Source organism: Saprolegnia parasitica, assembly GCF_000151545.1.
Source record: "Saprolegnia parasitica CBS 223.65 unplaced genomic scaffold supercont2.66, whole genome shotgun sequence".
Lineage (NCBI taxonomy): Eukaryota > Oomycota > Saprolegniomycetes > Saprolegniales > Saprolegniaceae > Saprolegnia > Saprolegnia parasitica.
The window spans coordinates 164,284-187,659 of record NW_012156460.1 but is presented as its reverse complement, the minus strand read 5'-3'; the positions used below and the strand labels follow the sequence as shown (position 1 = coordinate 187,659).

The following is a 23,376-nucleotide window of genomic DNA, read 5'->3' as shown; positions in this document are numbered from 1 at the left end:
CCTGTCTAAAAATAGATTCTGTGGAAGTAGCCTCTTGTTTGTATACCATACAAATACGAAATTGAACCGATCTTGCAATGTCGGTCACTTGCGTTGAGTATGCGGTATACTAGAATCGAATGATACGCTCACACAACAGTACCTTCGACTGCTGCGTATGCTGGCGAGAGGCAAGGAGCGTCCATCGCCCGTCACTGCTGATGCCTCTACGTGGACTTGGTGGTCGATTGGAAGCCATCCTCGTTTGTGTCCTGCTGTCTCTTGTCTGGCGTGGCGTTCAAGGCTGGATCGAAATCGCGGCTGACGATTGGTTGAAATGGTGCGGATTGGCAGGAACCAATCAAAAGGTCGGATTCGACGCTGGGTTGGTTGGTGCAGTTGCAATTGTAGCATGGGCAAGGACGCGAAGCAGCGGTCGGGCGGCAAGCCGCGGGCAGGCGACGGCGGCAAGGGCCGTGGCAAGAGCATGAAGGCGGCGGCGGCGCCGGAAGAGGACGCTCCCAAGATCCTGCGCAAGAACCCGTCGGGCATCAAGAACAAGATCAAGCGCCAGCAAGTCATGCAGCTCTACAAGAAGGAGAAGAAGACGATGAAGAAGGAGGCGCAGGCCGCGCGCAAGAAGGAAGCCGAGGAACTCGGCGACAAGGCGCCGGCCAAGCAGGTGCCCCGTACGATCGATAACGCGCGTGAGGCCGAAGTCACCATGATTGGCGGCGACGACGACGAGATCGCGGCCGACGACCAGGACGACGAGTTTGCGCGCATCTTTGGCAACGAAGAGACGCCCAAGCTCATGATCACGACGCGGCCGTTCCCGTCCGGTGACATGTACCCGTTCGTGCAGAACCTCATGGAGTTCATCCCGAATTCGTTCTACTACGACCGCAAGACGTACGACATCAAGGACATTTGCCGCTTCGCCGGCAACAAGGCCTTTACGCACGTGTGCATTCTCTCTGAGAAGGAGAAGAAGGTGAACGGGTATGTCTCTCGTATCGTCCTCGTAAGATGCTCATGATCGATCGACCTCTTGTGTAGCATGGTCGTGAGCCGCCTTCCGCATGGCCCGACGGCGTTTTTCAAAATCTCCAACGTCGTCCTCAACAACAAGATTCAAAACAAGGCCAAGCGCACGAGCCACCAGCCGGAGCTGATTCTGAACAACTTCAACACGCGCCTCGGTCACCGCATTGGTCGCTTCCTTGGCTCGTTCTTCGAGCACAAGCCCGACTTCAAGGGTCGCCAGGTCGTAACGTTCCACAACCAGCGCGATTTCATTTTTGTGCGCCAGCACCGCTACATTTTCGAGAACGGCAAGGTTTGTCGCCATGAGATCTTATTGGACCAATGCACTCACACGTCATGTAGAAGGCCCGGCTACAGGAGATTGGGCCGCGCTTCACGATGAAGTTGCGCTGGCTCCAGGAAGGCACGTTCGACACCAAGTACGGCGAGTACGAGTGGATTCACAAGCAGCACGCGATGGACACGTCGCGCCGAAAGTTCCACTTGTAAGCACGTCCATTGTCGCTGCCCTTCTCTCGTTTCTTTTACCACTTACCAATATAATCACATTTATTGCTTGCTACGCGCGTGTGATGCGGTCAGAGATCCGCGACCTGAACGACGCGGCAGCTTGTCAGGACTGCCGATCGATGGTGATGCCGGCCCGCAATTGTCGCGGCCCTGCAATTATTGAGGCGAGATACTTGTGCCAATTGCAGACACGGGGCTAGGCCAAGATCTCATTCCTATCTCGGATGGAGTCTGGTGTCGAGACGAGGGCCGATCCCCATCAACCGGATACGCATAGCAGCCATCCTTCTCGGCGCTTCATCGCTCAGTGCCACCTCCAACTTGCGAGTTCCTGCTTGCGGAGCGCCTGTCGTGCTTGCCGTCTCGGAGCTGCTGCGTGAGCGTTTCGGAACTCGAGGTTCTTATAGATACAAAGCGTGTTATTCCTCTAATGCCGCAAAAGGGCAATGGCGCGCCAGCATCAAACTAGCAATATCTAAACGTGAAATAGAACGGGCGAATTTACGCGGCGTTGGGGTCGCAAGCCTCGATGAGGTAAGCGATCAAGTCGCGGCGCTCCTGGGGCTTCTTGAGGCCGGCGAAGACCATCTTGGTGCCCTTGATGTACTTCTTGGGGGCAAGGAGGTACTCGAAAAGCGTCTCGTCCGTCCACGTGACACCCGAGTTCTTGTTGGCAGCCGAGTACGAGTAGTCGGGGGCCTGGCCGGACTGGCGGTTGATCAAGCCCGAGAGGTTGGGGCCCTGCTTGTGGGCGCCGCCGGGGTTGCACGTGTGGCACTGCGCGCACTTGGTCTTGAAGATCTTGGCACCCGCGGCCGCATCACCCTTACCACCAGCAACGTCCATCGTGTCAATTGAGCAGAAAAAGCAAAATGAGCCGAATTTGACGCCGCGCCATTCACCACTCAACACCACCCATGCGTGTTTTTGTGGTTTCACGCTCGTATCCGGAAGCCGGATACGATCCGTCGGGCCGGCCCAATGAGAAACGCCGCCCGCCAAGAACGCACCAATGATACGCATCCGTCGATGGAGCATCGAAGTTCGAAGCCACCTCTTGAATGCAACGGCAAGGCCGGCCCGATACATTAGACGAATGTACCCGAGCCCTACTGACTGCTGACGTCAACATCCTGATGATGGCAACTTCGATCGAAGCTGTGGAATGCCTTGTCGCACGTGGGCTGACGGTCTTCGGCAGCAATCTCCACGGTTCATCCAGGGAAGCCATACATTTGAGAGGGCGAAGCCAGAAGCATTGGCTAAGCGACGGCTGCAGTACCACGACGACGTCTGCGTCTTTGTAGTCTTCAACAGTGCGTTCTGAAGCTCCATGGAGGTCACCGAGGACGACGAGACATGATGGTCGTGAACGCCACCAAGATTCATTGGGTACGATGCGCCATCCTGGATCCCGAAGCGACAAGACGAGAAGGCGACAAGCGCAAAGCTCACCACGATGGGCGGATGCGTTGAGCGGTGCCGCACCGCCGGGACGACGTGGCGGTTTGTGGTTCAAGAATCTTCGTGGTGCTTCGCGACGCGTTGCTATGGCGCATCGCCTGCCTGCCCAGATGAGCTTCACGGATCGGATCGCCCAACGTTAAGGAACCGCCCGCTATCACTCGCAGCCACATTGCTCTTCGCGCTCATCCAGCGATGAAAGGCAGGCCACCCGACGACAGGCACATAGAAAGCGAGCTCCGCCCTGTGGCTCTTGTGATGTTATCACCGCCGCAAAGGCGCGCGTTCTGCGATGAGTATAGGTAGTGCACTCCGGTCCCCAACACACGAAGCAATTGATCGGCAATCGACCACGGAAGCCTTGGGCCACGTCTGATTGGGCACACAAAAGGATCCTGCTTCCTAGCAACCCCGACCGTGTCACCCCATCGCCACGCCTGCTAACTGCGGATGCGATCACACCATCAGCATTGTCCAACGACTGCGCTACCGTTGTTTCAGTAACATGAGTCGCACGAGGTTCGACTGCAGCCGCCATGAGGTCGCCAAGGATCTTGGCGAGATCGACCCACCGACTCTGTTAGACGAGGCGACGTCCTCTGGCATTCTTCAAGTCGTGTGTGGAACCGACGTCCTACACTAGTAATAGTATGATACCTTTGCGTACCGGGTATATACTATACACCCCACGAGCAACGGTGGCACCAAGGACATTGATGCCCTTGGTAGCACGCGTTTACCGTCTTTGGCGCGCTTCGTTGCAGCTCTGACGTCGCCCTTGGCACCAGAGCTCAGCGACGAGCTTGCGCGTGGCAACCGTGCGTCCTGCGTACGACACGCTCGCGCAATGCACGACCCTACGCGTCCACCTCGTTCTATCCGTCCATGGCATGCGAGAGGCGGTCCGAGCCACCGAGGTGCTTCTTCCTGTCACAGTGCATTGCATCATCCAGCATCTTGAAACAGTGCACTTGATGCCTTTCCGTATTGACCAACCGGCATTGCACCCGGAACCCGCGAGCGCCGACAGACCAACGCGTAAAGGTCCTCTGCTTCCTGCTCTGCTTCTGCGCCCACTTGGCGTCGCGCTGTTCCTGGGCCACTGTCCCGAGCGGCGCGTCACGGGCGGGGCGACAAAGGCTCGCCAACGTAACGTGCAACGCCACCAGGCGGGGTGACGCTGTCGGTAAAAGCGGAGCCATTCGACTCTGGCTCCCATGGCTCAAGAACTGCAACACCTTGATACGTAGTCTCGCATGGCGGCGTCGGAAGCCTGCGCGACGATCGGGTCGCTCGACCACGAGACGACGACGACAGCGAGCGTAGACACGCCGGCCGTCGCCGTGACGACGCGCTGGGAGGGCTACCTTCAGAAGCGGTCCGACTGGCTCAAGCAGTGGGAAGCCTACTACTTTGTGCTGCACGGCTGCGCGCTCTACTGCTATCTCTCGGCGGACGAGGCGAAGCGGCAGCCCGAGAACTCCAAGATCAAGCATGGCGCCTTCTCGTTCACGTCGCACGTCGTACTGCAGCACGTCGTCTCGATCCACAGCCACGGCGCGTTCGACTTTATCTTGGAAACGTCGAGTGGCAAGCCGCTCTACCTCCGCGCCAAGTCGCAAGCCATGAAGGCGGTGTGGATCGCGATGGCGTCGCAGGGCATCTACGACACGCGCATCGACAGCCGCGGCCGCGTCGCGCCCGTCGACGTGACCATCCGACCTGCCACGCTCCGCGACGCGTACGTCGCCTTTGCGTACGTGCAGTCGTCGCTGAGTGCACTCGAAGACGAAGCCCGCGAGAAGGTCCTCGAGCTCAAGATCCCGCCGCGCCAGGTCGTGCGGCCGACGACCACGATCGCGCTCGCAGTGGCCGCGCCGTCGATCGACCGCGCGGTCATGCGTCTCATCTCCGTGTGCCACCGGAGCCTCGCGCTGCGCACCAACTACCGCGTCGTCGTGCCGTTCCAAGGCGCCTACTCGGGGCACCACGGACTCCTCGAGTTCCTCACCAAGCTCACCAAGGCCGCGAAGCTCCTCACGTTCGCCGTGCACAGCCTCGAGATCGTCGAGTCGTCGTCCAAGCAGATCGTCGTCGTCGCCAAAGGTCATGAAAGCATGCAGGTGCGTGCGACCGGCAAGGTCCTCCGACAAGACTTTCTCCACAAGCTCTACATGCTGCCCAACGACGGACGCATCTTGCGGTACAACTCCATGACGACGATGAGGATACTAGTACGATCTGATGCGTCTTAGGTGGGAAGTCCATGGCGACACGGACGCATCGGCCCTCGCGTTCAAGGGCCTCGGGTCATCATCTGGACAGCATCCTGTCCAGCGCGACTCGCTCTCGACCATCAAGCTCGATCATCTGCCGTCGTTTGAGACGCGGCCGTCGTGGCAGCCGCCAGCCGACGCTTTGAGCCCCGACGACGTTGCCCACATACCGACGCCGCACGCACGACCCTCGACCACGCGGCGGTCGCCGCCACCCCGACGCCAGTCTCCGCCGCCCGTGCCCGTTCGGCTCTGCTCCCCCACAGCCGGAAACGTACCGTCGCCCCGGCGTCGCCATGAGGCAGGGCATGGCTGTATCACGAGCAACTCGCCGTTGGAGGCGCCGCTCAACTTTAAGCGCGGTCACCCGTGGCCGGACCCGCCGCTGCGACCGCCACACGAGCACGACATGCGCGCGGCGATCGCGACGGAGCTCGACCTCTGCCGCCGCCGAGACGACCTCGACCTGTACGTGACGCTCGCGTGCAAGTCGCTGCGCTGCGCCATGGGCACCGTCTGCATCTTTGGCGCGCAAGGCGGGTACTTTGTCGCCAAGCACGGCGTCCAGCGCGACCTGCTATCGTGGGACGTGCTCTTGGAAGCCCACGTGAGTAGCCAGCGCCCGCTCATCGTCCTCGACGCGACGAGGGACGTGCGGTTCGCGGCCAACCCGATCGTCGTCGACCGCAGCGTGCAGTTCTTTGTCGGCGTCCCGCTACTCTCGTCCGAGCACGTGCTGCTGGGCGTGCTCTCGGTGCTCGACCATACGCCACGCACGAGCCTCCGCGACGCCGACGTGACGGCGCTCGTCCAGATTGCGCAGACCATTATGAACCGCATCCAAGACGCTTCCGCGACAAGCGATCTTCGGCAGTCGGCGCCTGCCTACTCGGCGCGGCCCAAGAAGCAGCCCATTCGGCGGTCGTACCAGCAGCAAAAAGAGGTCGACCTCGACATTGATTAGTAGTAGCATGTAGCGTTCACGCACAATGTCCTTCATCTTCTGGTCATTGCGGCAGGTGCATGGACCGAGGCCAGTACGGAGCATCGCACCACGCCACGAGACGACTAGTGTACGCATATGAGCACTCGCGATGGCGGCGCGCCCGACGGCTTCGGGTGGCACGTTGCGCTGGGCTTGAAGATTGCGCCATCTGCCCATCGAAAGCTTGAGGGTCCGGATACGCATTATCATTTTATCGATAACGTCTCAATGATTTCTTGCCCTTGGCACCGAAACCCATGGAAACCGAGGAAACCAGTCGGATCTCGCAGCAACACGGATATGTAAATGACGCTCCTACAAAGGAGAGCGAGCAACATCACAGACACGGAGCCTAATGGTGGTCGTAAGATTGATCTTGGTGGCTCCTCGCACGCTATGGCGCCTTGTGCAACTCGGACGAGAACGACGTGAGGTGCGGAGGAGGACTTGCAACCATCCAAGAAAGGCCGCATCAGTTGACGCAACAGCATCGAAGCAATGTGCTCGAAGTGGTGGCAGAGACAAGTCGTCATGCCGGGAGAAACAGCGCGTCGTCTTAAAGCGTCGCTGCTCCGTTGACTGCAGCAGACCGCCGGAAGCTTATCGTCCTGTATTATAGTGCGTGTTGGCGTTCATATTATTGGCCCGGTCGAGGGACGAGGGACAGTCCGACCAGCGCGGTGGTAATAGGACCATTTGGATAAATGTTGCAGCACTTGAGACGGTTTGCGTTGCGCACACCCGGAGCCGGATCCGGATACGGTGCCACTTGGCCGAACGTGCCATTTGGGTGTTCGGAGCGGCAGCGTGGATGTTCCAGCAAGGAGCCGGGGCCTTGTCGTATAACCTCCAGTACTACAGCTCCAAGTAGACATCATGCGAAGGTGATGACGCCGCTCATGCAGGCGCTCCGCGTAGGATGCCCCGCGACTCGGAAGAGGCCAAGCGCCGCAGCCCGTCCACATCGCTCCCGCGAAGAATGCCACCCGGCCGGGTCATCGACGGCAAGCCATGCGAGCTCGCCGTCGAGATCCTCGCCGACAGCGTCTTGGGCGGCGAAGATCGCTTGTCGACGGCCGCGCGGCTGAGCTACCAGCAATCGTTTGTCGGGCTTGACGCGACCGACGTCTCGTCGTCGGCGGACGAGGAGTCGGCGACGCCACCGCCCATGCTCCCGGTAGCCGCGCCGAGCAGCAGTGCAGCATCCGACTTGCTCTCGCGCACCGCGAGCGGTCCCGAGCTTCTCCAGCGCATCAACGGGAACGCGACACAGGACCCTTCCACCGAAGCCGCGCGGCTTCGGAGCTTTAGCGCGTCCAACCTCAAGGCCACCCACGCCGTCGCCGTGCCCAAAGTGGTCGGTCTCCGCGGGCTCTACGAACCCAGCTTGTCGCTGCACTGGGAAGGCTACCTCATGAAGCGGTCCGACTGGCTCAAGCACTGGGAAACGTACTACTTTGTGTTGCACGGCCGCGTCCTCTGCTGCTATCTCTCCGAAGACGACGCGCGGCTACATCCGGAAAACTCCAAAATCAAGGACGGCCGCTTCACGTTCAGCGACAAGGTCGTCTTGGACAAGGTCATCGACCTCCGCACGCACGACGACTACGACTCTGGTGATGCGCCGACGTCACCGCCCGCGTCGAGCCCAAAGACGACCAAGCACGTGCCATTCCGCTTCATTTTCGAGACGCAGAACGCCAAGAAGCTCCAATTGCGCGCGAAGAGCGAGGCGAGCAAGCAGCTCTGGATGCACATGGCAACCCACGGCGTCGCCGACACGGACATGGAGAGCGGCGGGCTGCGGCGTCGCGGCCCGCTCCGGTCGGTGGGCCTCGCCGACTTTTACGCGGCGTACGAGCATGCGTACGCATCGCTCTGTGAGCTCGAAGACCGCGTCAAGATGTACCAGGTCCGGAGATATGACCGAGCTCTGCGGTCGCTGATGACCATCGCATTAGACACCCAAGCGCCACCGCGTGAGCATGGAAGTCATACCGAACGCGCCGATCGCGTCGCTTCGGCCGAAAACCGACCACATTTTGTGTCGGCTCTTCTCACTATTGTGTCCCGACGTCGTGCTGCGGTCCAACTACCTGCCGATGGTGCCCTTCGCCGGTGCGAACCTCATGGAAAATGGTATACTTTGGTGTGGGTTGACAGAGATATGCGTAGGCACGTACCGCGAGTACGCAGGCATCCTCGACTACTTTACCAACCTCTCGCGCGCGGTCAAGTTCAAGTCGTTCTCGGTGGACGGCATGAGCTGCGAGGGCCAGGGCGAGAAGCGGATCGTCGTCGTCTCGGGCAAGGAAACGATGCAAGTGCGCGCCTCGAACGCGACCTTTATGCAGCATTGGGTCCACAAGCTGCACTTTCGCGAAGACGGGCGCATCTCGCGGTACACCAACTCAATCGATCGGTTCATGGTTCATCGACGCTTTGTAGGTGGGAGATTTTTGGGGACGTGGTCGCTGCGTCCGTGGTGTTTAAACCGCAGGGGTTTTCGATGAACCTGACGCTGCCGTCGCACTCGGAGCGCGTGCGCGAGTCCTTTGTCGGCGGCTACGTCGTCTCGATCAAGTTCAAGACGCTCCATGGCATCCGCGTCGACCCGACGCAGTACACATTGCACTCTCTGGTCCGTGTCAATGCTGGATAAATCATGTCGTGGCGTAGCGCTATTTTGTGCGCTGTGCGTTTGAAACGAAATAACGAGTGGCACACGGAAGCACAGACCAAGGTGCTCACGGCGTCCGCGGTCGAGACCGACCTCTGCCACTTTGAAATCAACCAAGACGTGCTCCTGCAGCTCGACTCGCTCTCGCGCGATGACAACACGCTCCTTGGCGGTACCTCTTTTTTGTACATTGCGGATTTCGGGATCTCTTCGGCCTAGTCCAATTCTGCCTCGTCACGTCGCACGAGGTCTTGGCGCGGACGACCGTGAACCTCGCGTATTTTTTCAACCGCGCGGGCATGGACTCGAACTGGCAAACGTACACGCTCTCGAACGCAAACGAAAGCTTCTTTGGCAAGATGGTGCTCTCGGTGCGTCCATCGCCGAACCCACCGCCTCGGTTCAATGCCCTTTTTCAATTAGGTGCACATTGCGCCGCTCAGTCGTCTCCCGCCGTCGCCGACCACCGCGTCCAAGGCGACGCGGCCAGCGTCGTTCCCGTGGCTGCCCGCCAACCGCCAACAGGCCGTCGACGACCGGGCCGCGCGCGATGCTGAGCTCGTTCATTGCCGACGAGAGCAGCAGCGCCGAGATAGCTACCAAGACGCTCTCGACGCCGTCGCTTGTCGCGGACGACCGGGGCCTGCACCAGTTTATCATTGGGGACGCGACGTTCACGGTCGCGGACAAGTACCGCATGGTCAAGGTCGTGGGTAAGGGCACGTACGGTGTCGTGATTGCGGCCAGCGACTGCATCCACGGCGGCACGTTTGCGATCAAGAAGATTGGCCAGTTCATGCGCCACCCAAAGGTGGCCATGCTCGCGTTCCGCGAGATTCAGCTCATGAACAAGGTCGGGTCGCACCCGAATATCATGGGCATCCACGAGCTGCAGCGGCCCCTGAGCTTCGAGACGTACGTGTTTTTTGCTGTGTTTTTGGATGGTGTGACATGTGGCGCGTAGATTTGACGACTTGTACATTGTTCAGTCGCTCATGGAGACCGACTTGTGCCGCGTGATCCACTCGAAAGAGCACCTCTCGGACGAACACATTCAGTTCCTCATGTACCAGATCTTGTGTGGGATCGCCTACATCCACTCGGCCAACGTCCTCCATCGCGATCTCAAGCCGAGCAATATTTTGGTCAACTCGGATTGCGCGGTCAAGATCTGCGACTTTGGCCTCGCACGCTTTGCGACCGACCAAGACCTCGAGGAAGGGTTGAGCGAATACGTCGTTACTCGATGGTAACATTGTCGACCGCTGTGCGATCTCTGATCGAATCGGGCTAGGTACCGCGCCCCCGAGCTCCTCTTGGCCAACGCGTACGCCATGTCGATCGATGTGTGGAGCGTCGGCTGCATCTTTGGCGAGCTCCTCGGTCGGCGCGTCCTCTTTCCTGGCAAGAGCTACGTGGACCAGCTCAAGGTAGCCTTAAAATGATGACGGCAGCGCGTCATCGCGTGTAGGTCATCATTGAAGTCGTGGGCACGCCGTCGACATTTTCCTTCTGCGACAACCCGTCGGCGCGCCGGTTTGCGGGCCGCCAGCTCTTGACGCAGAGTCCGCTCATCGCCAAGGTGGCGTGGACCGACGTCTTTCCCCACGCCAACCCCGAGGTACTTTTGAAAAAGCAACGAGTTGAGGACGACCGAGGGTGTAGGCGCTAAGTTTGCTCGACAAACTGCTGCAATTTGACCCGAACGACCGCATCTCGGCGGTCGAGGCCATTGCGCACCCGTACTTTGACTCGTGCCGCAACGAAGCGCTCGAGCAGCTCACGTTTGTGCCGACCGAGGCCGACGAAGGACCGCCGCCCAACATTGACTACCGCAAGGTGCAGCCCGCGCAGCTCAAGAAGCTCCTCTTTGACGAGGTCATGAAGGACCGCGCGTCCTCCTAGTCGTCGTCGTCGTCGTCCATATCATAGCACATGTCGCAGTTTTTTCCGTCCTGGTCCGCAAAGTGCAATCTCAGACAGGCGGATACGAAAGCGTTGAAAGATGAAGTACATGGTCAGCGTTGGATGACGCTTAGACACGAAGATAGGCAAGGACCGCAAGCAGGATCGAGGCAGCGAAGCCGAGCGACGGGCGAAGGGCCACCGCCGGGCTGCTGCACGAGCGACACGAGAGGTCCGCGCACGGCTTGCAGATCGTTCCGGCACAGCCGCGTGCACAGACGCACGCACCGGCTTGGCAAGCGCCCAGCGCGCCGCAAACGACACCGGTGCACGCGTCGATCGTGCTTGCCATTGCACCCTACAACCAGGCTTTGTAACTGGAGAAGAGAGGGAGGTTATGGCCGTACCCCGGGGTAGCAGACGTTGGAGATGCGCTGGTACGCTGTCGTCGTGTTGGTGAGGCACGAGCACTGGCCCGAGCCCGTGTTGCAAATGCCACCGCCGCAAGCAGTGTCGGACGTGCACTGCGTGCACTGCGGGCCACTCCAGCCCTTCTTGCAGACGCATTGGCCGTCAATGCACGTGCCTTTCGTGTTGCCGTCGCCGCAGTCAAAGAGGCAGGCACCTGCTCCGAGGTGTGAAGAAGGCTCGGTATCGTATGGACAGCGACATACTGCTGACGACGTTTTCGCATTGACCGCCCGAGAAGCCGGCATTGCACGCACAGCCGTACGAGCTTTTCGGGTCGTTGATATCGAGGGGCGTGCACGTGCCGTGAAGGTTGCAGAGCTCGTTGAGACCCGAGTTGCACACTATGTAGTACGTCATGACGATGGTCCAATGGAGAGGAGGGTCGTACGGTTGCCGCTGTTGCAGGCTAGCGGGAAGGCACTCGACGTCTTGCACTCTTGCTGCGGTACGCAAAAGAACTGCCCCGCGTAGTACCCCGTCGAGCCCTTGGGCGGCAGCGGGTCGCGGTAGCACTGGAAGCAGTCGGAGCTGTCGGCTGGTAGGTTGCTCTGGCTTGTGATTGTCGAGTCGCTTGTCGTTCCGTTGGTTAAAAGCCGGCGCCCGTCGTCGTCGTCCCAGCGCTGTTGCCCGTGCAGCAATTGATGTTGCGGAGGCGCGTCGTGTTGAGAAACACGCACTGCGTCTGGAGGTAGCCGCCTGGCGCCGACGGCGCGTTGAAGCTCGGGCAGTTGCCGACGCTGCTGCCGCGGCAGAGTTGCTTGGGCGTGCACTTGCTCAAGACGGCGCTTGGGTTGTACGACGCATGCTTGACCGTGATGCAGCCCGTGCCATCGGGGCAGTCGGCGTCCGAGGTGCAGTCGCTGGCCAAGGCCGGAGTACCGTGTACGCGGCCTGCGAGGAAGGCGAGCGCTACGAGCGCCAGCAGCGTCTTCTTGCAGCGACCCATGATCCTCGCAATGTCGGAAGCCGAAATGGCAACCGACGTCCGTCCTGCAGCCGAGCAGTTTCGGATTTTATCGCGTATTTATAGAATACCGGATACCATCCGGAATTCGTACCCGATTCGATGCCACGAACGCTGCATTGATTGGATGCTGCTACCCAATTAAAAACGTTGAAAAATCGATGAGCCAATCCAAAGCCAATCATGCAATCTAGAGCCTCCGTAGCGACGACCCTGGTCAGCATCAGACTCAACCTCGCTTGACGAGCAAGAGCCACAGCCATAGCTTTGCCGTGTGCTGGTTACTGCGACGTAGAGACAGCAAGTCATCTAGGCATTCGGACGACGGAGGCTGGCGCAGGGCGTCTTGGTTCAACGACTCACAGGACAGCCTTTGGACGCTGTGGACTGAAGCGTGACGACCAGCAGGACGTCCCACCCTTTGCTAGCGACGTGGGCCACACGAGTGCGTAGACGAGCTTTGCAGCGAAGCGTCCCACAGCGCTAGACGTGGTACAGAAAGACTCATGGAATTGACAACGTTTAGTCGACGGGCGTCGTCGGGAGGTTCGCGGCGCTTTCCCGCTCTTCGTCAAACAACGCGGAACTCAAGTAGCGTTCGCCAAAGCTCGGGAGGATCGCAACGATGAGCTTGCCAGCGTTTTCAGGGCGCTTGGCGAGCTTCAAGCTGGCAATGATGGCGGCGCCCGACGAAGGGCCGACGAGGATGCCTTCTTCGACCGCCAGCCTAGATACAACGTGAGTTCTCGACTCGCTCGTAATAAGAGTTAGAGAGCACGCACCGCTTGGCCATGGCCATCGATTCGGGCGCGTTGGCCGTGATCACTTCATCAATGAGCGACCGGTCGAGGATCTCGGGCACAAAGCCAGCGCCGATACCCTGGATCTTGTGGGGCGCCGGCGCGCCGCCCGAGAGGACGGGGCTTTCCTCGGGCTCGACGGCCACGATCTTGACGTCCGGCTTCTTGGGCTTGAGGTACTTGGCCGTGCCCGTGATGGTGCCACCGGTGCCGACGCCGGCGACAAAGATGTCGATCTTGCCGTCCGTGTCGCGCCAGATCTCGGGGCCCGTCGTCTCAAAGTGGATCTTGGGGTTGGCCGCGTTCTTAAACTGCTGGAGGAGAATCGCGTTTGGCGTCTCGCGCACAATCTCTTCGGCCTTGAGGCACGCGCCCGTCATGCCCCGGGCGCCCGGCATAAGCACGAGGTCGGCGCCGTACGCCTTGAGCAAGATGCGGCGCTCCATCGACATGGAGTCGGGCATGACAATCTTGAGCTTGTAGCCGCGGGCGGCGCAGGCCATGGCGAGGCCGATGCCCGTGTTGCCGCTCGTGGGCTCGACGATGATCGAGTCCTTGTTGAGCTTGCCTTCCTCCTCGGCGACCTTGATCATGCTCAAGCCGATGCGGTCCTTGACACTGCTCGCCGGCTCCATGAACTCGCACTTGACGGCGATGCGCGCGTGGCAGCCCTTGGTCACCTTGTTCAGGTAGAGCAGCGGCGTGTTGCCAATGAGGTCCGTGATGCTCTCGGCGATCTTGGGGCGGTGCGTCGACGAGCTCAGCGTCCGGCGAAGGAGCGACGACGAGTGGCGCAGCATGGTGGCGTGGGAAGGGACGCTGTGGAGGAAATTGCAGAATGGCCAGCGATCGAGCCGCTGGCAATCCACGCGACAGCGCGCCGCGTTCTTATTGGCGGTTGCAACTTCGGTTAATCCGAAGATCCGGAAGTAGAACTTCGGCTACGTGCCACCAGCTTGCAAACGTGAGGTTCAAAGTTGAGTTGCGACATGAACGCGCATACCAATCACACGACGGATCGCGGCGAAGCAGAATGAACTCTTGCAGGAGGAAGCGGCGGGGGACGAAGCGCCGCGAAGCTGCGACAGACCCTTCGAATACTCGCTTAGTACCGATTAGAGCCCGTTTGAACCGGTTGGAAAACCGTAGCGGGATATGGCGACGGCCGTGTGGATGCTGGCTGCAGACAGCCGCCGATAAACTGCAGGTCCACTACCGTGCACCCGATCAGGTTCAAGTCCGGGCTGGCCCACCACGCCGTGACACAAAACCTCAACTGCGTGTTTTTAGCCGGTTACCACAAATCCAAAATCCAGCGCTGCCAATGGTGAAATGGACACGCGGAAACCTCGGGCGCTTCCTTCGGCGACTCGAAGAAGGTCCTCGTGCAGTGTTACGTTGTAGTACGTGCGAACATGGAGGAACAATCGACGCACAGTGCGGACGTGCTTGGCCCACCGACGCAGTCGGTCGTCGAGCGCCTCGTTCTCTCGTCGTAGCTCGTGGCCTCGCGTTGCTGCTTGAGCTTTGTGGTTGCTGCCAGACCAATACGACCGTCCGCGAGATGGTCTTGAGCTTGCTGCCCACCGGACGAGCTCACCCTACTGTACTCTTGCAGTCTCGTTGCCGCGTTGCTCAATCTAGTGTTGGAATAACCGACACGTGGCAACCGCTGACGTCGCAACCGCCGGCTTCTCCAAGGATATCCTATAACGGGCCTCCACGTGCAGATGCTTGCTCGCCTTCGCCGGACGGCAACTGGGCTTGCCCCAGAACGTTGGTCGAATTGTGTTACGCCACTGCACCGGCGCGCAGTCGAGGTCGACCTGCTTCTTGCCGCTAGCAGCTCGGAAGAGAGAGCTCGTGAGGCCATTGCCGTCGCCTTGCAGAGGCGGCCGCCTGTCCCGGCGCCAAAACGCTCGGCTCGTCGTTCGAACTTCAAGGGCGGGCCGGTTTCGATAGTCGATGATTCGCTGAAATGCAGCGAATCCGAACGCGAGAAAGAGCGAAAGGACACCGTAGTGGCCAATCATCGCTGCGCAGGCCTAACCGACGGACTTTTAGCCAATCATCGACGACCGAGATCCGGCTCCAAAAAGGATACCTTTGTCGTCATTTTCTAATTTCCGCCGTTCGAAAAAAAGATCTTTGCCATGGCCGGGACGACCGAGACAAGCTGCCACGAGTCCAAGCGCCGGAAGCTCAGCGCCGAGTCGCCCGCCATCGAGGACGTGCCCGAGCCGACGATGGACTCGCCGCCGTTGACCATGGCCGCCATGGCCGCCCACGACCGGTACCTCGGGCTGCTGCCCGACTCGGACTCGGACGACGACCTTGTGAGCATCTCGAGCGTGAGCACGCTCGACGAAGCGCCGCCAGCGCCACCCGCTACACCGCCAGCGCCTGTGGAGGCGCCGCTTCCGACGACGCCGGCGCCGGTCCAGTGCAAGCTGGACATGGCATTTGACGCAACCCCAAAGCCCGTGCTGCGCGGTGCGTACGAAGTCTATTACAACGAAGTCAAGTGGAGCGGGTCGTGGGGCTTCTCGTCGACCGCGTTTGAGCAGCCGGGGCAGACGCTGAGCAAGTTTTCGTACCGTTGCATCAAGTGCACGGACGCCACCATGGAGATGAACCGACCGAAAAGCGGCGTCTACGAAGGGTACTTTCTGCTGCAACCGTTCCAGGGCAAGCCGCAGCGCGTCGTCGAGAAGCAGGTCACGCTGTCGTTCACGCCGCTGTCGCCGACGACGTACGAGGTCGAAGGCGCGGGCAAGAACAAGTACGGCGCGTTCCTCCTCCGTGGCACGTTCGAGTGGGGCGCGCCGCTGACCATGGAAAAGATCTACGTCTCGTAGCCGCCTCGTCGTCCTCCATGTCGTCGTCGTTGTCGGTGTGTCATCCTCATATATTTATCCGTGTCTTGTGTCTGTGTACATTGCGTCTACTACTCGTTGGTGCTGTCGGGAATGACGCACATGGTGCGGATCCAGCGGCGACGGCGCACCGAGTTGCCGCCCTTGCGTGCGTTCGACTTGCCTTTGGCCAAATGCACCTTGAAGCGCGGAAAGTCCGTCGCGTAGCTCCAGCCTTCTTCGTCGCACTCGGTGTACTTGTTGTCGATCTTCCACTCGGACGTCCATGTCCAGCCACGCGGCGGCGTCACGCCATCGAACGCGAGCTCCTTCGTGCCTTCGCGGTTCGAGAAGCGGGGGCGGTCCGTCGGCCACAAGTGGTTCGGCTCCCATTTCCCAAAGATATGGACGCGCTGGTTCTCAAAGATCTCTTCCAACGCGACTTCTTCGTCAATGATCGAGCAGAGGCGCGCGAGGCGGTGCGGCGGCGGAAGCAGCGCCGGCTCCTTGCTGCTGCCACCATCGGCCATCGCATCGTGGCGCTCGTTCAGAAGGCGGTAGAAGAGCTCGTACGACTCGGCGACCGTCGACTTGGTCTGCGTGAGGATCTTGCTCTTGAACATGCAGCCTTTCGAGAACGGAATCGCGAGGTAGATCTTGACGTGGATCGGTCCATGCTCGGTCTTTTCAAACACCGTGACGTGCTCGACGGTGAAGCAGTCGCCGTACGGAATGTCATGCAGCTGCACGCGGATGCTCTGCTTCATCTCGTTGCCTTCGTCGACCTCGGGGCCGCACCCGGCCGGGAGGTACCCGGCCATGTGCCACGTATTCGTCGTCATTGTCGACGACGGGCCAATCGGCGCGTGCGTGAGCGACCGGAACGTCACCTTGCGCACGACTCCGCCGTACATGAGCGACGGCTCCCACGGCTCGCGCTCCATCTAGCACCGACATTGTCAATCAACAAGCTGGACGAGGCAGAGGACCTCCGTGTCGCCGCGCTCTTTGTAGTATGCCTCCCAGATCGGGTTGGAGGACATGGCGCCTTCCGGCGGCTCATCGACGCTGCTGTGGTACGTTTCCACAAACTCTTTAAACGTCGCGATGGACGCCGGCAGATCAAACTCGCCAATGAGCTCGAGGTCTTTCGGCTCGGACGTCAAAAACGGGACGATCGGGTCGGCTTCGCACTCGGACGACGGCGCGTGCTCGGTCGAGTAGGCCAGCTTGACGTTGAGCGTCCCTAAGATCGACTCCTTGGTCTGGTTCTTCTGCGTCGTCGCCAAAATGGGCCATTTGGCCTCGACGGTCGAGCTAGATGCAGGCCATTGAGAGAGGCACGCGAGACGAAGGGTCGCACCGGAGGACGCCCGCGGGCCCAAAGAGCTCTTTGAGCGAGATCGTGACGCGACCAATCTTGGTCGTCTTGACGCGCATCGTGACTTCGTGGACGTGCACGACGAGGATGTCGGGAAGGCCGCCAAACATGCCCGTGATGCCGAGGCTCTGGCACTCGTCGCACGTGTTGCACTCGTGGTCCGGGAAGCTCCACGTCAGCGGTTCGTTCCACACCACCGACTTGGTCGTCTACGCCGTGTAAGACATTATTGACAATAAGAACGTAGTCGCACCTCGTTCACACGCTGCTGGCTCGTCTGCCCCACGGGCACCATCGAGTGGTCATGGAGCTCCGACTTGAACTTGGCAACAAGAAAGTACTGGCGCATCGACGTCTCCTTGAGCGCCGTGACGAGGAAGTTGTCGACGTCAATGTTGAGCGAGTGCACCATGCGCGGCGCATGGAGGTTGTGCAGCTCGTGGTGCATATCCATCGGGTCAATGCGGCCTACAGGAAGCGGATGCCATGGAGACGATGGAAGACGATGAAGACGCACCCGTGATGGTGCTCTGGACGGCGCGCGTTTGGAGCACGAGGAGCCACTTGTTCATCTTGAATTCGTCGTCAAACTGGAAAAAGTACGTGGCGCCGAGCGTGTTGCGCAGCTCGAGAGTCGCTTGGCTCGAGGCGTCGACTTCGACCTGGTGGACGGTGAACGTGTGCTTGGGCGCCGAGTTGCGCCGCGCGGCCTCGGCGTTCGAGTAGCACTTGATGCGCGCGTACGCGTCGAGGATCACCCAGCGCTTCTTCCAGACCTTGCTCGCCGCGCCCTTCTTGACCGTGACGTAGCCATCGAGCACATGGTCGCCGAGCGTCGTAATGTCCTCGAGGATGTGCTAGCATCGCATCGCACCCTGAGCCGGATTGCTTCGGCTCGCATCGTACATACCTGGTCGACGTTCTTCATGGCCCGGCGGCGCCATGCAATAAGACTCTTCCGGCCGCCAAGCAGATGCGTCGACGACTTTTCTTTGGCAAAGTCCCCGAAGAGCATCATGGGGCCAAAGAGCGCGCGGCCAAGCACCGCAATCGACGCCAGCGCGATGGTGATGTACATGACGAGCTCGACGGAAGCGCCGCCAAGACACCACTCCATCGTCCTCGCTGCCCTCGTCGACTTGGTTTTTGGTTGTATTGGCTTCACATATTATAATTGATTTTCGAATATTTCGGAATTAAATTTCGCCACGCAGGCGTGCCACGTCCGTAATCGTTGACGCTAGGCGTATGCTACCAGCAGCCATGCCATGCGACCCTCTGCCTGCGCCTGCGCAGTAGGGCTTCTATGACCCGAGGTCCTTGCGGCGGCGGCGGCGGCAGCGACGCGGGCGTCACCCGCAGTGCAACGGTAGTAACGCGCGAAGACACGGGCGTTCTATGGCGATGGATCGGCAGTCGACATGGGTTCGCGCTGCAAGTGACGTCAAAGCACGCAACTGGTCAGCGATGCTGGCTTCTTGCATTCAAACATGACATCTGAACGTTCTGACCCGACCCGGAGGCGCTCGGAGCGCATGCTGTGCTTGATGCCGGCGCACGGAAGAATCCCACGTCGCATGAAACAGAATTCGGAGCTTACTCGACGAGTGCGACGACTACATCTCTCGCAGCGACCGTGCAATGGCTTCGGCGATTTCGTCCTCCTCCGAGCGGGCGGGCGGTGCTACGGGCGCGACGGCGGTTGAAGCCGGCGGTGCCGTTGTCGGAGGCGTTGAGAGCGACACGGGGGCACCAAACGGCGACGCGGCGGCCGGCGGTTGGCCGTAGCCCATACCATAAGGACTTGCGGGGAAGGCGCCACCTTGCATCATCTGCTCCATGAGCTGCGGGTTCGCCATCATCTGCTGCATTTGCTGCCGCATCATCGGGTTGTTCTGGACCGCGCCGAGAGCTTGCTGCAGCATCGCGGGATTCGCGAGCGCCTGCTGCAACATGGGATTGCCCTGCGCCATTTGCTGGATCCGCGGGTCGTTCTGAAGCATGGACGCGAGCATCGGGTTTTGCAACATCGCTTGCATGCCCTGCAGCGGGTCACTGCCCAAGCCACCGGGGACTGCCGACGGCGCGAAGGCTGGGGCCGCCGACGGTGCGAAAGCTGGCGCGGCGGCGGGTGCACTGGCTTGGTCGAGAAGGCGCTTGGAGGCGACGAGATGCTCCCAGTTGGTAGCCGTCGGCACGAGCACGAGAAAGCCCTGTACATAGCATAAGCTAGACCATAGTCCTACAGGGTGCAGTCGTACCTCTTCAACGCCGGCGGCAAAGCCCATCGCATGGACACAGGCGAGGCCATGGGGTACGTCCAGCACTTTCTTCTTCAAGGCTTCGTTGCTCAGGCGAATCTTTCGGTACTTTTCTTCGGTCGGATGGTTGACGATGTTCTCGGCCATCTTCTTGAGCGTGGCGAGCGCCGCAACGCCAGCGGTCGTCTGCTTCAATAGCGGCAAAAGCGACACCAGCGAGACTTGCGTGGAGCTTGCCGCAGCGGTTGTCGCAGTGGGCGCCGGCGTCGGTGTCGCCGCGGGCATGAGCTTGGCGTTAATGACCAAGTGCACCGTGAGGCCGTCCGTGAGCGCATACGAGGCGAGCGTCGCCTTCTCGTCGAGGACGCGGCCTTGGAAGATGAGGCGCTGGGCCTCCGGCGGGCAGTGCAGGAGTTCCTGCACCTTGAGCTTGAGATCGAGCACGGTCGCCGTCACCACGTCGATCGCGACGTCGTGGGCCGCGCCCGTCGTCTGCTTGACCGTCACGTGTGTCATGGTCCTCCGTAGTAATATTGAAAAAGTGCATACAAACCGCAAGATGTTCTCGAAGGCCGTCGAAGCAGGCAATCTAACACGTGTTATGACGCCATCCAAAGTGTTATCACATATAACCAAATGTTATCCAGCAGCGTGACAAAGGTTATCTACTCGGTCGCCAAGGCCGCCACGACGGCTTCGACCAGCGCAGCCGTAAGGTCGTCTTGAGACGGAAGCCACTGGATCTCGCGGACGTCGTCGACTTGGTGCTGGTTGGCCTTGATGCGCGCAAGGAGTGTGGTCATGGACGCCGGGACCGCGGTTGCGACAGCGGCATCCACGCCTGCTTGGAACTTGCTGCTGTGGGTCCAGACAATGCCCACGGAGCTTGTGACGCGGCACTGCGTCTGCGTCGGCACGTCGAGCTGCACGTCGTAGCGCACTTCCACCTAGAAGCCCTGACCCCGCCTAGGGTTAGGTGTCGTACCGAAAAGGCGTGGCCGTCCGGGAGGTCGCCGACGTAGATCTTGGAGCCATACCGGAGAAGCTGTGCATCTAGCAGTATATATATACGAGCTGTTGGATAGTATTACCAAGAGCGTCGTACCGTTCATCTCGTACCACTGGTACTCGCGCACCGTCGTCGTCGCGTGGCCCGCCAAGCCTTCGACCGGCATCGTAAACGTTTGCTTTCTACACCCATTGAGAGCTCGATAGATTGATAGATAGTAGATGGACGCACCGGACGTGGCCAAGCGTGGGGTGGTACGTCCATGGGCTCATGTCGACGTTCACATGCTTGCTCTCGTCGTGGGTTTTGCGGAAGAAGGCACTGGCGTCCGAGACAAACCACTCGAAGTACGTGGTTGGCGTGAGTGGCCACATGACAGCATAGACAGTCTTGGTCGCATCTTCGCCTTCAAAGAACGACGTCGACGCTTTCCAGGGCAAACTCAGTGGCTCGAGCACGTTCAAGTGTTCGACCTGGTTGCGCTCAAATTGCTGCTGCACGTGGCTGTAGAGAAGCGTCGGAAGGTTCCAGAGCACTTTGGACGAGTGGTTCCGCGCGACGAGAAGCGCCGCAAGCTGCTGGGCGCTGCCGAGGACCGCGGCCCGGGATGCCGTCTCGATATGGCGCTGGAAGAGCGTCGGCTTGCGCCAGTGCACGGCTTTAAGGCACGTCAAACTCACGCGTTTGTCGCCAAGACTCTTGAGGAGGTACTCGATTTCAAGCGAGAACGTATCGCCGAGCGCAAGGCCGTGCAACTGGACCTTGATCTTGAACGAGAGCTCGTCGTGCTCAAACTTGCACGCGTGGTACTCGTCGACCGACCCCGGCGAGATCGGGTAGCTCACGAGCCGGACATTGCCGAGGCTTGGGTGGCTCGACCAGCTCCCGCACGCATCCGGCAGCATGACATCGTACGCGTCAACAAACAAGTTGGTCAGCGACGACATGCTACACTCTGTTTTAAGACGCGCCAAAAAGATATGCAAGGACTTACGTCACATTTTCGAGCGTTTGCGTCAAGATGGTGGCAAACGACGTCGACTGGAAAAATGACGCCGTCGCAGAGAGCCATGGCAGCGTCGGGGCTTCGGCGACAAACGACTCGCGCGCCGGCGACGACGACGACGACGACGACCGCGACGGGCGAGGCCCATTCGCGACCCCGTCCTTCTTGAACGCAACGAGGTCCGAGGCGTACCGCACGCAGAGCGCTGACGAATAGTTCTTGGAGAGCGAGAGCATGCGGTCGCCTTCCTTCATGCGCGTGGAGAGCCACATGCCTGTACATCGCGATGAGACCAGAGAGGCTGGCGAGGCGACCTTTGCCAAAGCGCGCCGAGCACAGAATCAAGTGGATCGGGCACGAGATCGCATCGTCTTGAGCCATGGGTGGGACGTCCGCTATCATTTTACATGCATACTTTTGAGAAGGATAGGTCGGCGGCGATCTACCGTTTTGAAGCACGCGAAAGGCCTCCCAGTTTTGCAGCTTCTTGGCCGAGGCCACGACCATGGAGACGACGTTTTGGCCGACGAAGCGCTGGGTCGAGAGCGAGAGGAGGCCCCAGTGGTGCGTCTTGCCGCGGACCCAGATGAAGAGGCACGAATCGTCCGGGCGCGCCGTGAGCTTGAGGCGGCCGTCGACGGATTTCACAAAGAAGCCCGAGTTGACTTCTTGGAGGTAAATGGGCTTGGACTGGCCGCTCACTGCGTTGAAGCCCAGTGTGTGGTCGCGCAGACCGATGCCCACGCCGGCAAAGAGGCTGCTCTGCGCGGTTGAGATGAGCTCGGACGAGTTGGACGCAGCTACATGGCTCGTCAACGATGATGAAAGGGATAAGACCGTACCAGAGCTCTTTCGATACATGGCAGGCTTGTGGACAGGCGAAGCAGCCGGCGACGAGCCGGGCGACGCCTCGTGCTGCGCCAAGGAGCCTTCCGTGAGCGTGGTGGTCGTCGACGTTGCCCGCGTCTTGCGAGGCATGCTCGACGACTCGATGGCAACGTAGACCGTCGACTGGATCTTGAAGAGCCTAGATTGTTGTCAGAGGCGAAAGCCATGCAGGCGAAGCGCGTACAGCTTGTCAAAGATGGGGCCGAGCGACCGCTGCTCGGCGACGACGAGGATCGAGACCGAGACGGGCAGGATCATAAAGAAAATGGTCTCCACGTACGTGAAGGCAAGGACGACGCGCATCCAGAACATGCCGAAGACAGCGCCCATGGCGATGCCACAGCTGTGGCCGAGCGAGAGCGCGCCGACGTCCTTGGCTCGCCGCCCCATTTTCACTTGCGCAAGCAAAACTGATACACGGCAACCGGATACACTCGCTTGTCCGGTTGACGAAATGCGTAATCGAGGCAGTGTGGGCGCCTATTTTCGGCATTGGCCGAACACACCGGTGCTCGGCACCAGGATTGCGGAGGCGGCGTCTTCAATCATCATGCTCTCTTGCGACGGCGCATGCGTCCCATAGTAGCATGAAGGCATGCTGTGCTTACTTCAAGTACGAATGAATTAATACGTCGCGACCGTGCTGGCTCGATCTGCACCGCGTCTCTTGTTCACGGCATATGCCGATTATTAGACAATGGGTGACTCATATATCCAGCCAGGTCCTTGGACATCCCGACATCCCGCTGCTGCTGCCAGCACAGGACAAGACGTCATGCATCCCGTAGCGCCTCCCTCTCTTGCGTACGATCAGCAATCACGCTGGCACTTTGACACTCTGGTTCCTGGCTGGCATTCCGGTCTTTCCTGCACCCATTGCAAATTACAGTGTTTT

At 60.1% G+C, this 23,376-nt stretch overlaps 10 protein-coding genes across 10 annotated transcripts; 4 read left to right on the top strand and 6 right to left on the bottom strand.

Annotated features, from left to right (window-relative positions):
* Positions 1–373: 373 nt before the first annotated feature.
* Positions 374–1,588, top strand: SPRG_11539 (hypothetical protein). The gene is made up of 3 exons (XM_012350541.1): positions 374–981; positions 1,039–1,318; positions 1,369–1,588. The coding sequence occupies exons 1-3, from the start codon at positions 392–394 to the stop codon at positions 1,513–1,515; spliced, it is 1,017 nt and encodes a 338-aa protein (XP_012205931.1). The 5' UTR covers positions 374–391; the 3' UTR covers positions 1,516–1,588.
* A 357-nt stretch (positions 1,589–1,945) lies between these two features.
* On the bottom strand, positions 1,946–2,428 carry SPRG_11538 (cytochrome c). The gene has a single exon (XM_012350540.1). The coding sequence runs from the start codon at positions 2,380–2,382 to the stop codon at positions 2,038–2,040; it is 345 nt and encodes a 114-aa protein (XP_012205930.1). The 5' UTR covers positions 2,383–2,428; the 3' UTR covers positions 1,946–2,037.
* Positions 2,429–4,237: 1,809 nt separating this feature from the next.
* Positions 4,238–6,240, top strand: SPRG_11537 (hypothetical protein; the record flags this gene model as incomplete). Its single annotated transcript, XM_012350539.1, has 2 exons — positions 4,238–5,203; positions 5,256–6,240. The coding sequence occupies exons 1-2, from the start codon at positions 4,257–4,259 to the stop codon at positions 6,238–6,240; spliced, it is 1,932 nt and encodes a 643-aa protein (XP_012205929.1). The 5' UTR covers positions 4,238–4,256.
* Positions 6,241–7,057: 817 nt separating this feature from the next.
* On the top strand, positions 7,058–10,885 carry SPRG_11536 (CMGC/MAPK protein kinase). Its single transcript, XM_012350538.1, has 12 exons — positions 7,058–7,128; positions 7,180–8,173; positions 8,223–8,379; positions 8,437–8,662; positions 8,710–8,883; positions 8,941–9,113; positions 9,161–9,341; positions 9,365–9,856; positions 9,906–10,190; positions 10,236–10,371; positions 10,413–10,562; positions 10,607–10,885. Exons 1-12 carry the CDS (start codon positions 7,073–7,075, stop codon positions 10,844–10,846), a joined length of 3,264 nt encoding a protein of 1,087 aa, XP_012205928.1. The 5' UTR covers positions 7,058–7,072; the 3' UTR covers positions 10,847–10,885.
* Positions 10,886–10,976: 91 nt separating this feature from the next.
* Positions 10,977–12,263, bottom strand: SPRG_11535 (hypothetical protein; the record flags this gene model as incomplete). The annotated part of the gene is made up of 5 exons (XM_012350537.1): positions 10,977–11,204; positions 11,254–11,471; positions 11,521–11,658; positions 11,706–11,937; positions 11,991–12,263. 5 exons carry the CDS (start codon positions 12,261–12,263, stop codon positions 10,977–10,979), a joined length of 1,089 nt encoding a protein of 362 aa, XP_012205927.1.
* Positions 12,264–12,771: 508 nt separating this feature from the next.
* On the bottom strand, positions 12,772–13,918 carry SPRG_11534 (cysteine synthase A). The gene is made up of 2 exons (XM_012350536.1): positions 13,064–13,918; positions 12,772–13,008 (listed from the first exon to the last, which is right to left on the bottom strand). The coding sequence occupies exons 1-2, from the start codon at positions 13,879–13,881 to the stop codon at positions 12,804–12,806; spliced, it is 1,023 nt and encodes a 340-aa protein (XP_012205926.1). The 5' UTR covers positions 13,882–13,918; the 3' UTR covers positions 12,772–12,803.
* A 1,284-nt stretch (positions 13,919–15,202) lies between these two features.
* SPRG_11533 (hypothetical protein) lies at positions 15,203–16,015 on the top strand. Its single transcript, XM_012350535.1, has one exon. It carries the CDS (start codon positions 15,235–15,237, stop codon positions 15,937–15,939), a length of 705 nt encoding a protein of 234 aa, XP_012205925.1. The 5' UTR covers positions 15,203–15,234; the 3' UTR covers positions 15,940–16,015.
* On the bottom strand, positions 15,944–18,466 carry SPRG_11532 (hypothetical protein). The gene is made up of 6 exons (XM_012350534.1): positions 18,228–18,466; positions 17,835–18,174; positions 17,571–17,785; positions 17,300–17,526; positions 16,926–17,253; positions 15,944–16,880 (listed from the first exon to the last, which is right to left on the bottom strand). The coding sequence occupies exons 1-6, from the start codon at positions 18,432–18,434 to the stop codon at positions 16,029–16,031; spliced, it is 2,169 nt and encodes a 722-aa protein (XP_012205924.1). The 5' UTR covers positions 18,435–18,466; the 3' UTR covers positions 15,944–16,028.
* A 134-nt stretch (positions 18,467–18,600) lies between these two features.
* On the bottom strand, positions 18,601–20,106 carry SPRG_11531 (hypothetical protein). The gene is made up of 2 exons (XM_012350533.1): positions 19,579–20,106; positions 18,601–19,530 (listed from the first exon to the last, which is right to left on the bottom strand). The coding sequence occupies exons 1-2, from the start codon at positions 20,092–20,094 to the stop codon at positions 18,934–18,936; spliced, it is 1,113 nt and encodes a 370-aa protein (XP_012205923.1). The 5' UTR covers positions 20,095–20,106; the 3' UTR covers positions 18,601–18,933.
* A 137-nt stretch (positions 20,107–20,243) lies between these two features.
* Positions 20,244–22,871, bottom strand: SPRG_21036 (hypothetical protein; the record flags this gene model as incomplete). The annotated part of the gene is made up of 9 exons (XM_012350544.1): positions 20,244–20,525; positions 20,564–20,631; positions 20,684–20,769; positions 20,819–21,535; positions 21,582–21,867; positions 21,908–21,988; positions 22,040–22,393; positions 22,436–22,620; positions 22,666–22,871. The coding sequence occupies 9 exons, from the start codon at positions 22,869–22,871 to the stop codon at positions 20,244–20,246; spliced, it is 2,265 nt and encodes a 754-aa protein (XP_012205934.1).
* Between the last annotated feature and the right edge of the window lie 505 nt (positions 22,872–23,376).